The sequence below is a fragment of the Ursus americanus genome, chromosome 28 (genome assembly GCF_024610735.1).
Source record: "Ursus americanus isolate L20-20 chromosome 28, mUrsAme1.1.p, whole genome shotgun sequence".
Lineage (NCBI taxonomy): Eukaryota > Metazoa > Chordata > Mammalia > Carnivora > Ursidae > Ursus > Ursus americanus.
The window spans coordinates 19,274,669-19,285,544 of record NC_142154.1 but is presented as its reverse complement, the minus strand read 5'-3'; the positions used below and the strand labels follow the sequence as shown (position 1 = coordinate 19,285,544).

The 10,876-nt window shown below is 43.4% G+C and overlaps 1 protein-coding gene across 8 annotated transcripts in view; it reads right to left on the bottom strand.

Annotated features, from left to right (window-relative positions):
- Positions 1-5,675: 5,675 nt before the first annotated feature.
- Positions 5,676-10,876, bottom strand: part of TJP1 (tight junction protein 1) — a 241,216-nt gene continuing 236,015 nt past the window's right edge. For 4 of the 8 annotated variants that reach the window (XM_045795363.2, XM_045795367.2, XM_045795368.2 and 1 more), the window contains 2 exons: positions 9,706-9,849; positions 5,676-7,230 (listed from right to left, as the gene is read on the bottom strand). In XM_045795363.2, the coding sequence (XP_045651319.2) occupies positions 7,136-7,230; positions 9,706-9,849 (239 nt within the window). In that variant the 3' untranslated portion in view covers positions 5,676-7,135. The remainder of the gene's footprint in view (positions 7,231-9,705; positions 9,850-10,876) is intronic. The other 4 variants (XM_045795364.2, XM_087856721.1, XM_045795365.2 and 1 more) reach the window with 2 other exon arrangements.

The window sequence follows — 10,876 nt, the reverse complement described above, 5'->3', positions numbered from 1 at the left end:
AGATCCAGCCGGAGGAAAGGAACATTCCCACGGATCCCAGTTGTTCACATCAGAGCTAAGGCAGACGGGAAATGCGGCTGCCCATCTGCAACCCGACAACTGCCCTACACACTCATTTTGGCTCTGATAACTTGTAAGTCACTCCTTGCCCTTGAAAGCGAAAACGATTTAGGCTCTAAATTCTTTGTGCAAAGGCGGAGCACGTGCACATCTGTTATACTGTCCTCTCTACGTGGCAGAGGGCCCAGACCCTTCTGTCCATCACAGCCACCAGAATTAGCACCTCCTGCGGTCTGTGGACCCAGAGGTGCCTAAATTTAACACGCGGTCACTTTCACCAAGGCTGGCTGGTCCTGTGTGACTTTCCTCCAAATACCGCAGTGGAGCTGGACTGAGTTAGTGTCCCCCATGCACACGGAAGCTCCAGATCCTTCTGCAATTCCAGCGGCCCTAATCAATGCAGCCTTGGGCTTCGCGGGGCAGGAAGCCACACACGCTGCAGTCCTTTCCCTCTGAGCCAGGCAGGAGTGGCCATCAGTTGGGTGAGGCGCTGATACCCATCTGCCAATTTCCCCAAGTTAAGAGTTTCAGTGCGGCCAAGGGTCACCAGGAAATGAGCCCTGACATTCCAACCTGCCCTTGATAAGACCAGAACGCGGGGTGGAACCGGCAGATAGGTTAAACTGGAAGGAGTTGTGACCAGTGCGTTGCCATTTGTTGACAGGGCACGTGCCACGCATGCCCTTCTGTGCTGTACTCGTTCTCAGCAGCGTCCCAGACCATTCCCCAGGGCGGGACGTGCGGGGAAACTCCCGTTTGGGGCAGTCAGTGTACATGTCAGGACAGACTCACTGCTGCAGCAAGCTGCCCCCCTAAGCTGAGCAGTTACCACTCCGTCCCAGGGGCGACTGTTGTTGGGAAAAGAGCAGGAAGGACAACGTGGGAGGCTTTCTCCTGGCTGGGCTGCGAGTGTGACACATTCAGAGGTGACAAAGGTCACTAAGAGCAAGAGAAAGGAGGACGGTGTCTAAGTGCCAGGACCAAGAGGGGGTGCCGGGGCACTGCGAGAATGGCAGCCTCGATCACGCTACCATCTGCTACATGCTGGGTCATTTCTTTGAAGGTAAAGAACAAGCCAAAGAGCTGGAATCTTCCATAACTATCACCCACACTTAGCGATGCTAGCTAGCATGCTCCTGGGGATCCAAGTGTTCTCTCTTGAGACACAATGCAGTTTGTGCTTCCTCCAAATTCCAATCAAGATGATTTAGAAGAAATTTGTGCGTAAGAAACAGGAGTACACTTGAAAGTGGAGCTAAGTGCCATGGGGGGTGGGGGGGTTCCTGCAGGCAAGTGGGTGGCTCAGTTTCCGGCTGTTTTCAAGGTAATGGCCACATTCCTTCATTAACCCTGTGTGCCCCAGAGCCGCAGAACATTCCCAGCACTAGTATGTCAACTTCTGACCCTGCAGGTGAGGGACTTGACTCTGGTCTCGATTCTTGTGCGACATTCATCAAAACTCTTTGAGGGGTGCTGTGTGTTTCTGGGGCTTGAGGCCTGTGAGGAAGGTTGGTCTGAACCTGTTGGTTTCCATCTGCTCTCAGGATTGCCCTGTGTCCCCACAGCGTCTGCACACAAGCCCGGGGAGATAGGCTCAGACATCTGGGGGCGGGAAAGGACCGTACCCCGGACGCCTACTCAGATGCTGCCCCAGGTTACGCGCTGTCACAAGTGAGGTGTGTTAACACTTGCTACAACTGGGGGAGGGGGGGCAGGTCCCTGAGGCCTGACAGAACACCTCAACCACGTTTACTTCAATATTCAAATACGAAGGGAAAAAGAAAAACCTGTCCCCTAGGGGAAGAGACACGAAGGCATGGGTGGGAGGTCCCAGCTTCATGGGGCACTGGTCCCATTCGGGGAGCCTCCATTTGCACCTCCACCCCCGCTCTGGCTCCCGTGAGATGAACCCAATGAACCCCTGGGGCCTATTGCGTTACACTAATAAATAACCAAGAGTCTGCTACGGAAGTCCACTTTGCTCTAAATCACTTGGCTTCAAGGATTTCTGAAACCCTACAGCTCTCCACTCACGACTCCATTTCTGCCTGGTAGGCCCCAAGACTGGGGTTCCTTAGACCTCAAGCTTTGCCTTGCACTTGGCTTCCCCCTCACCTTCAAGTTGTCCCCATACGACACGAAGAGACACATTCTTACAGATGCTCTGGGAAGCCCCATGTCCTGAAAGTCCCTTCCAAGAAGTCCTAACACCGAGGTTCTAGCCAATGGAACCCTCTGCCCTCTGATTAAAAGCTTGTTTCTGCCACAAACCAGTTGCTAAGCACTGAACAGTTTAAAATGAGAATACTGTGCTTTTCTCCTCAACATTTAGACATTAGCAAATTGGTTCGTCTGTTTTCACATTTTACTTATAGGTCAGGTTCTAGTAAAAATAAAACCAAAAACCAAAAAAAAGAAAAAAAAATGTGGGGCACTTGGGTGGCTCAGTCAGTTAAGCATCCGCTTTCAGCTCAGGTCATGATCTTGGGGTCCTGGGACTGAGCCCCGTGCTGGGCTCCCAGCTCAGCAGGGAGCCTGCTTCTCTCTCGCTCTCTCCCTCTTTGCCCCCGCCCACACTTGTGCTCTAATAAATCTTAAAAAAAAATAATTGTGACCTCGAGCTTAGCACAAATACACCAGCATCAAAGCCTCCACACCCCGTGTGTGTGAGTTCCTACACGGCAGAGCAGGGCAGCACACCGCCGGGCAACCTCCTGCAGTCCGCTCGCTGCACTTGCCAGGTGCCCCAAGTGAAAACCGGCTTACAGATTCCTTGCCTGGCATCCTTCCAGTAGGGAAAACACTCAGTGTTAAGAAAACTCAATTTTTAGTCTTCATGGGTACGTGGTTTCTAAGACAATCGGAAACACAGTTCACAGGAAACAGCCTGACCTGCAAAGGGGGAGCAGAGACAGAGGGCTCCTGCCAGTCACATGTCTCCAGCGAGCACCTTCTGTGCCAACTTCTGGCCAATCCAAGTGCCCACCGTGACCTGGTCAAGACACGCTCTAGCGTGCGCCGTTTGTAAAGCCATGGTTTCCTACAAGACAGGACAGAACAAGTTCAACTTATACCTTCTTTGTGAATTCTAACACACCAGATTTTCTACCCTTGGGTAGGTGTCCCTTCACTGTCAAGTGGCTTGAAAGGAAAGCACACTGAAAGTTAAAAATGCCATTAACTGAGGCTACTTTTACTGTGACCACATTTATTGAGATGACCACATGGTTCTGACAGTCTGCACATTGCAGCAGGTTTCCCCAGCTCTCTATCTGGGAAAACTTGGTTAAGCAACCCCAGAACAGAGTCATCCTCAGTGACCCAACCTGGGACATCACTGTGCCCAGTCATTTCTGCAAAAACAGGAGCCAGCTTCTTATCCAGCAAGTGATTTTTAAACTGCCAGTCAAGTCAAGCGACACATACTTTGTCCCCCATTTGCCTGCATCTGCTGCCACATCCCCGACTGGCCAACTGCACCCCACCCGGGCTGGAGAGCCACTGTGTCCAGCGCTGTGTCCCCTCACCTGCATCTCCACCCGTGTCGCGCTGCACCAAGTGAAAACGTGCTAAGTCAAAAGGAGGAGGAACTGACTCAACACTAGTGGACAGACATTCATGGGGTGTTCTGGTATGAGAATATTAGTCATATGGCAAAGGGCACAAACAGCTGTCTGACACCCAAACTTGACCCTCTGAGTCATTTCAGTGTTCCATGCTCTGTGCTACAGGAAGACGGTCTGAGGGAACAAAACGCCCTTAATCCTATAAACATTAAAAAGCACCGGGTATATAAACCTTGCTCAGCATTCATTCAGTATAGTAACAGCCAGGTAGGTAGGTACAAACAACAGACTTGCAGATTATGTTCCTTCCACTAACTGACACATACAGACACCTGGAGTCTTGATGAGGCCCTGTGTACGTGGGTGTGGGTTCACAGTAAGGACACATTTAAAACAGAACAGCCTAGTGCACCTGAACAGCCAAGGTAACTGTGTGCCAACTACCAATAAAGAGAACAGACTAAATGGAATGCAACACACATCTCACACTATGTATAAAATTAACTCAAAATGGATCACAGACAGAAATATAAAACCTAAAACACTTTTGAAACAAAAATTTTTCTTTGGTTGAGGCAAAGATTTCTTAGATATGACACTAAAAGCATGATCTATATAAGAAATGAACTGGACTTCCTCAAAATTAGTAACTTGGGCTCCTCAGAAGACACTAAGAAAATGAACAGACTGAGAGAAGATATATTCGCAAATCACACATCTGATAATGAATCTGCATTCAGATTACATGAAGAACTCTCAAAACAGTAAGGGAACAGTGCACTTTACAGAAATGAGAAACGACCTGAACAGAAGATACCTCACCAACGAATGCACGGTGGCTAAATGAAATGACGCTCAACATCTCAGGTCATTAGGGAGATGCAATCGAACCCATAAGGAGACAGCCCGTTGGAACGCCCGAAACAAAACGCCCAAGAAGAGCAATTGCTGCCAAGGGCCTGGGGCCGCCGGCCGCTCTGAGACGGCTCAGGATGCAGGACAGGGCCTCTGGCAGGCGGGGCGGCAGTTTCTTAGTAAGTTCAACTTACACTTCAATACGAGCCAGTGGTCCCACTTGTAGGTGCTTCAATCAAGTGGAAGAATTTATGTTCACACAAGAACCTACGTGCAAATGTTTGTAGCATTTGCATGTATTTTACTCATCATCTCCAAACCTGGAAACTACCCCCAAGTGCACCTGCAGGTGGACAAACAGACCGAGGCGTGCTCACACGATGGCGCAGGTGGAACACTGCTCTGCAGTAAGACTAACACCTGCAACTTCATGCATGAATCTCAAATGCTTTATGCTGAGTGAAAGAAGGCACACTCAAGGCTGCATACTGCGGGATCCCACTCACAGGACACCCTCAAGGAGAGACTGCAGGGGCAGAAAAGAGATCACTGTCTGCTCGGGGCTGAAGGAGTAGGGGGAGGGGAAGAATGAACTTTTGGGGGATGATGAAACCGATGTAGTAATAGTAATGGTTATAAAACTACGTATGTCTGTCAAAATCTGGAGAACTATACACTAAAACGGATACTTTTACCGTACATACATTTTAACCATGACAAAAAAGATGGAGCAAGCAGACTAAATCTACATAGATGTTCGCTTTCTACCAACAGCCTAAATGTCAATACGGTGGTGGTTAAATAAATATGGCAATCACGATGGAATATTTACAGCCATTAAAAATCATTTTCTACCCCCAAATGTAACAACACAAGAAAATACCCATGTTATGTTTTTGGAAAAAAGCAGGATACAAAAATACATACAAATTGGTTCTAAGGAACACAAATGCACACCTAAATATATGTATATGTACAGATACAGTGGGAACACACTACAGCCGGCCTCCTCTTGTTCTGTCTCAAGGTGTCCGTGACCGGCACTGCTCACCCATCACGGTGCACTGGCTGCGGGGACACACTGCACACGCCCCACCAGCCAGAGGTGGCAGAAGGTGACTAGGTGATGAGCGCCAGCGTGTGGGATTTTCAACAGGATTATAAAGCTGCACAAAACTACAAATAGCAGGCAAACAGAACAAACCAGCACTTTATTTTAAAAAGTTTTATTCTGCAGATTTAGAAATTTGAGATTTTTTAATAACTGCAAAAGAAATTCAGTCACACCTAATGATTGATTAACAGAATGTAGTGGTGTATTATCTAAACAGAAATCGTGCTGATGTGCCATAATAAATTGTCTATTAGTAAAAAAATACACTTTCGGGCACAGCATGGTATCACAAATTACAGTCAGGGTACTTTGCAAGAATTTAATCAAACTAGAGAATTCTGAGTAACTGTATCTTTTAAATGCAGCACTTAAAAATGTAACAACTCTGTGCATTCTTTTTCTTAAAAAAATGACCTTGTATGTGTCATAGAAATGCTGCTTTATTGCTGCAGAGGTCAAAGTTCAAGGCTCAAGAGGTACAGGAGAGAAATACAAAGGTAGCCTTAAGAAACTTGGTTTTGTTTATGTATAAAAAAGGTAAAGTTTATAAAAGTTAATTTACAAACCAAGAACAAAAGTGGTATGCACGCATTATGTACAAGCATCCTTAAAACGTCAAAATTTTCAAATGCATAGCCAAAAGAACAGAAAACCACCACTGCCCCTTGAAGGGGGGAAAAAAATCCCCAAATCACACCATTATTTTCTTCTGGGTGATTATACATTTCTGAAACCACCAAATCCACAATTTACTCAATCTTTTTCATGATACAGTATCTAGATGCGCACAAAAGCCATAAAAACTTAGTAATACATGGAGAGAATGATCTAAGAATTAAAAACATGAGGGTAAGGCATTCCTGCTGGTTAGTATGTCTGTGGTGATATGGTTAATTTGTAGATCCAAAGAGGCCACAGAACCAGTCTCACATGCTTTGGTGTCCTTCCCTAAAAAAAATGTGTTTTCATATACAATAAGTAATTGTCTTCACTTGACTCCCGCCCCCCCCACCCCCCAAAAGCTATAAATTCCCCTTGCTGTACATTTCTGTTAAATCCACTACATTGGTTTATATGGTCCAGGTACATTTTTAAAATGTGTGCATATTACCTCATGCATAATAAAATAAAATGTGTGTGCCAGGCCAGGGCCATAATAAAGTTTGAAACTGTACTTCGGAAAGAATAGAACTCAAATGCACCCCGTTTACTGGCTGGTATTTTAACGGAAATCAGTATGTGAAGTAAGCAGTGACCATAAAAAAGTACAAAAATCATTACAAAGCAAGCCATCTCTGACCCTCCAGCCAATGCCGCTAGCTTTTCCACCACAAACACGCAGTCTGCAGCATGTTTTCGGATCACGGTGCAGGCAGGGGCCTGCTCACTAACCTGCATCTGTTCAAACAAAATGCTTAATACTAACAAACTGCAGTATCAATTCTAAGAAAAGTATAATACTTGATAGAGTGCTTCCACTTAGATTTAGTAAGTTTAACCCAGTTTCACATTATTTAATCAAGTTCCTACATTTTAAGAATTAAAAGTGGTCAATCAGGACAGAAACACAGTTTGCTCCAACAAGGTAATTTGGATCTCCAGGAAGACACTTGTTTTGCCATGTTTTAGGATCACCTAGGAGAGAAAAGAAGTTCCTGTCATTGGCAGTTGGTGAAACCGCTAGCCGTTGAGGTCTGCAATCACGGGGCAAACATGGAGACATACACTCAGATACAACTCTCTCCTATTTCTTCAGCATATGCACTTGTATCAAAACTCTAGGTGCTGTATATTTCAATGAAGACTCACTGGTATCTCAGGATTCAAAGCAGTTTCAGATTTCTCTTTTATTGTGTTTTCAAGTTCATGTCTTTTCACAAATCATGAATAGAAGCTGGGGTGACCATAAATGCCTGAGGTCGTTCTGGTGCCTGGGGCCATATAATTCTTCACAGCACTTTTGAAAGTTGGGACAAACATGCTATGATCACCCATTTGAACTGAGTAGGAGAACATATTTCTCACACTCAACTACACAGCAACATATGAATACCTGAAAGTTCTGCAGAATCTCGTTCCTAAAGACCCTTCTTTCCCCTTTACCAAAAAAAAAATCAGTTTAAGTCTGGACCAAGAGCTTCTCAGCCCTGATCTTAGCTGTGTGACAAAATCACTCTTGTAGTTCTGAGAACTCATCGACTGCTGAATCTGAATTGGGGCTTGGGTATCTGAATTTAACAAGCTTTTGGTGATTGGAGATCTGTAGCTAGAGCTAAGAAGCCCCAGGCAGTGGACACCAAGTATGAAGAAGGCTGGGATGACTGTCTTTATGGCATCCGAGATAACTGATGTTCAGAGCTGCTGACTTTTGCCTTCCTTCTGCCCACCATCCCCCCTCTGTGGGACAATGTCTGGGGATGTTTCTGCCTGTCACAACTGACATCTAGTGAGCAGAGGCCAGGGATGCAGTGAAACATCCCACAGCGCACAGGACAGTTCCTACGACAAAGCATTATTATCTGGCCATAATGTCAACAGTGCTAAGGTAGAGAGAACCTGCCTACAGGGAGCGGGACGTCACCTGAATGGTCCCAGTCACAACGGGCTCAGCACTTTAAAACAGAGTGACTAAACAGAAGCTAACTGACTTCACAAATATATGTGGGCTTATGCTGTACTGTAGATAAACAGCTTGTTTAGGCAATGAAGTAGAGTTATGACAACTCTTTGGAAGTAAATTAAAAAATCTTAACTTTAGGCTCAAATTTCTTTCCAATATACTAACATTTGTTGGGATTAAAGTCAGTTGTCGTCAAAATCTACCCCTGAATTTCCGAACGGAAATTCACAGTAACAAAGCATTCTAAAGCCACACAGGATTATACAGAAGTACATTTCTGTTCTAGGTGAATGTACCCAAATTTAACACAGGAAAAAGTTGTTTCAATCTAACAAAATAACTTATGCTCGGTGGCAAAAAATACAAAATTTAACAAAGAGAGAAATCATTTATGCCTCATATACTATCTGGGAAAAATCACCATAAAACAAGTAACTACAACAATTATTTTAAAGCTTCTCATCCTAATTTGGTTTAGAAAACAATCAGAGCTCATGCTACAACCTGACTTTTAGAATATATATATATATATGTTTAAAATGCAGCTTCATTAATATTAATTCAAACTAGGCTAATAAAATGCTTCTCAGTGGAGTCCCTGAGGAAACAGCTCTACTATCTAGTGTGTTAAAATTAATTTATTAGCTTTCTCAAGAAAATGGTATACTTGTAGATACCAGGAAATATATATTTATGTATGATTTTTAATCTCAGGTAGTAAGAGAATATGTTCCTATAATTTTTATACCCTAAAGCTCTATTTCACATTAAAACTGTATAATGCTCACCTGGTTTACTAAAAATTCAGAAACAAAACTTTAAATTCTTATTTTTCTATATGAGGTTAAATTAAAGTGATCTATACCAAAAATACAGAATGTTTCAACTGGTAACTGATGTAGTCACCCAAGGAAGTGAGAAATGTGAAAATGCAATGGAAGCTTTGAAGCTATGATCTTAAGAGCAAAAAGCCATGTAAAAGTAGTGTGTATAATAGAAGCTATTCAGAGTTTAACACTGAGAAACCATGGCCAAGCATGATCACAGTGGAAGGTACTTTTTGTCTTTCAAGTTTCTCTGGTGTATATACTTTGTAGGTTGAGAAATTAAAGAAAGGTAACCAAAAACAGAAATTACTGTATAAAGGAATCAAATCATTTTAATAAGAAGATGAAAACACCTATATATGCAGGGCAGTAATAGTTTTCCCACTGCATCTTAATTTTGAGAGAACAAATAATTTTCTTGAACACCAAGAAACAGTCAACTTTTGGCCAATCATCAATGTTTAAAAGGCAGAAACTTCTGTACCTTTCCACATTCATGTGTGCATGCACCACAAGGAAATTTTAAAACACTGGTGATGCCTACAAGGCCACAGGAACAGAGGTAGAGATTTGCTCACAAACAGCATGGGTAGCTCCAACAGCCCAGGGATTAATCAATGACAGTACCCAAAGCCCCCAAAGGACAGAGTGAAGACAGCATACCCGACGAGGAGTCGGATGATTTTAGAGCAAAAGACCAACCGTCAGGAGTCATGGACGCACAGTGTGGTAAGCGCAGCTCCACGGGCTTCAGGAACTTGAGGCCATGGGGCCCACACATCACTAAAGGGCTCAGCAGTGTCTCACCTGCAGTCAAAGGGGGTGGGGGTGGGAAGTTAGATGGCCATCTTCCTTCTAGACCACAGTTCTCCTCACACCCCCTTCTAATGATGTGCTTTAAAGCCAAATGCAATTAATTCTCTACAGCCGCAGTGACCAAGAAAAATACAATAGAAGACACACGTGTCATTTAGAATTTTCTAGTAGCCACTTTGAAATAAAAAACAGGTGAAACACACTTTAATATTTATGTAACCCAATATATCCAAAACATTATTTCAACATGTAATCAATATAGTAAATCTCTGCATTCAGTGTGTATTTTTATACTTCCAGCACATTTCAATGCAAAATAGCCATAGGTAATTTAAGAAACAAAACAGATGAACACAGGGGAAGGGAAGGAAAAATAAAATAAGATAAAAACAGAGAGGGAGGCAAACTGTAAGAGATTCTAACTATAGAGAACACACTGAGGGTTGATGGAGGGGAGGTAGGTGGGACACAGGCCAGATGGGTGATGGCATTAAGGAGGGCACTTGGGTTGTGATGAGCACTGGGTGTTATATGTAAGTGATGAATCACTAAATTCTACTCCTGAAACTAATATTACACTATATGTTAACTAATTTGAATTTAAATAAAATCTTAAAGAAAAAAAAAGTGAAAAGCTGGAAAAAAATATTACACGAAAACTTCTTCCAGAAAAATTAATCTGGGAATAAATTTTATGACAAAGTAGAAAATATGCATAAACAGGAACTCTGCCCCATCTTAGTAATTTTAGTCATTTTTATGATTTTTAAAATAATCTGTGATTTCCTTATTGTCACAACAAAGGATAATGTTAGCCCATTAGGACTGCATTTCAAAACTGCTTACATCTATCACTTCTCTTTTTTAAGTTTTTGGTGAAATAGTATTTCATTTTGTATCCTTTGTTTTCAATGAAATTTTTAACCAAGGATGTAAAAAAAACAACAAACAAAAAACCAAAAAAAAAAAAAAAAAAAAAAAAGTAGCCACAGGTAGCTGATGGCGACTGCATTAGATC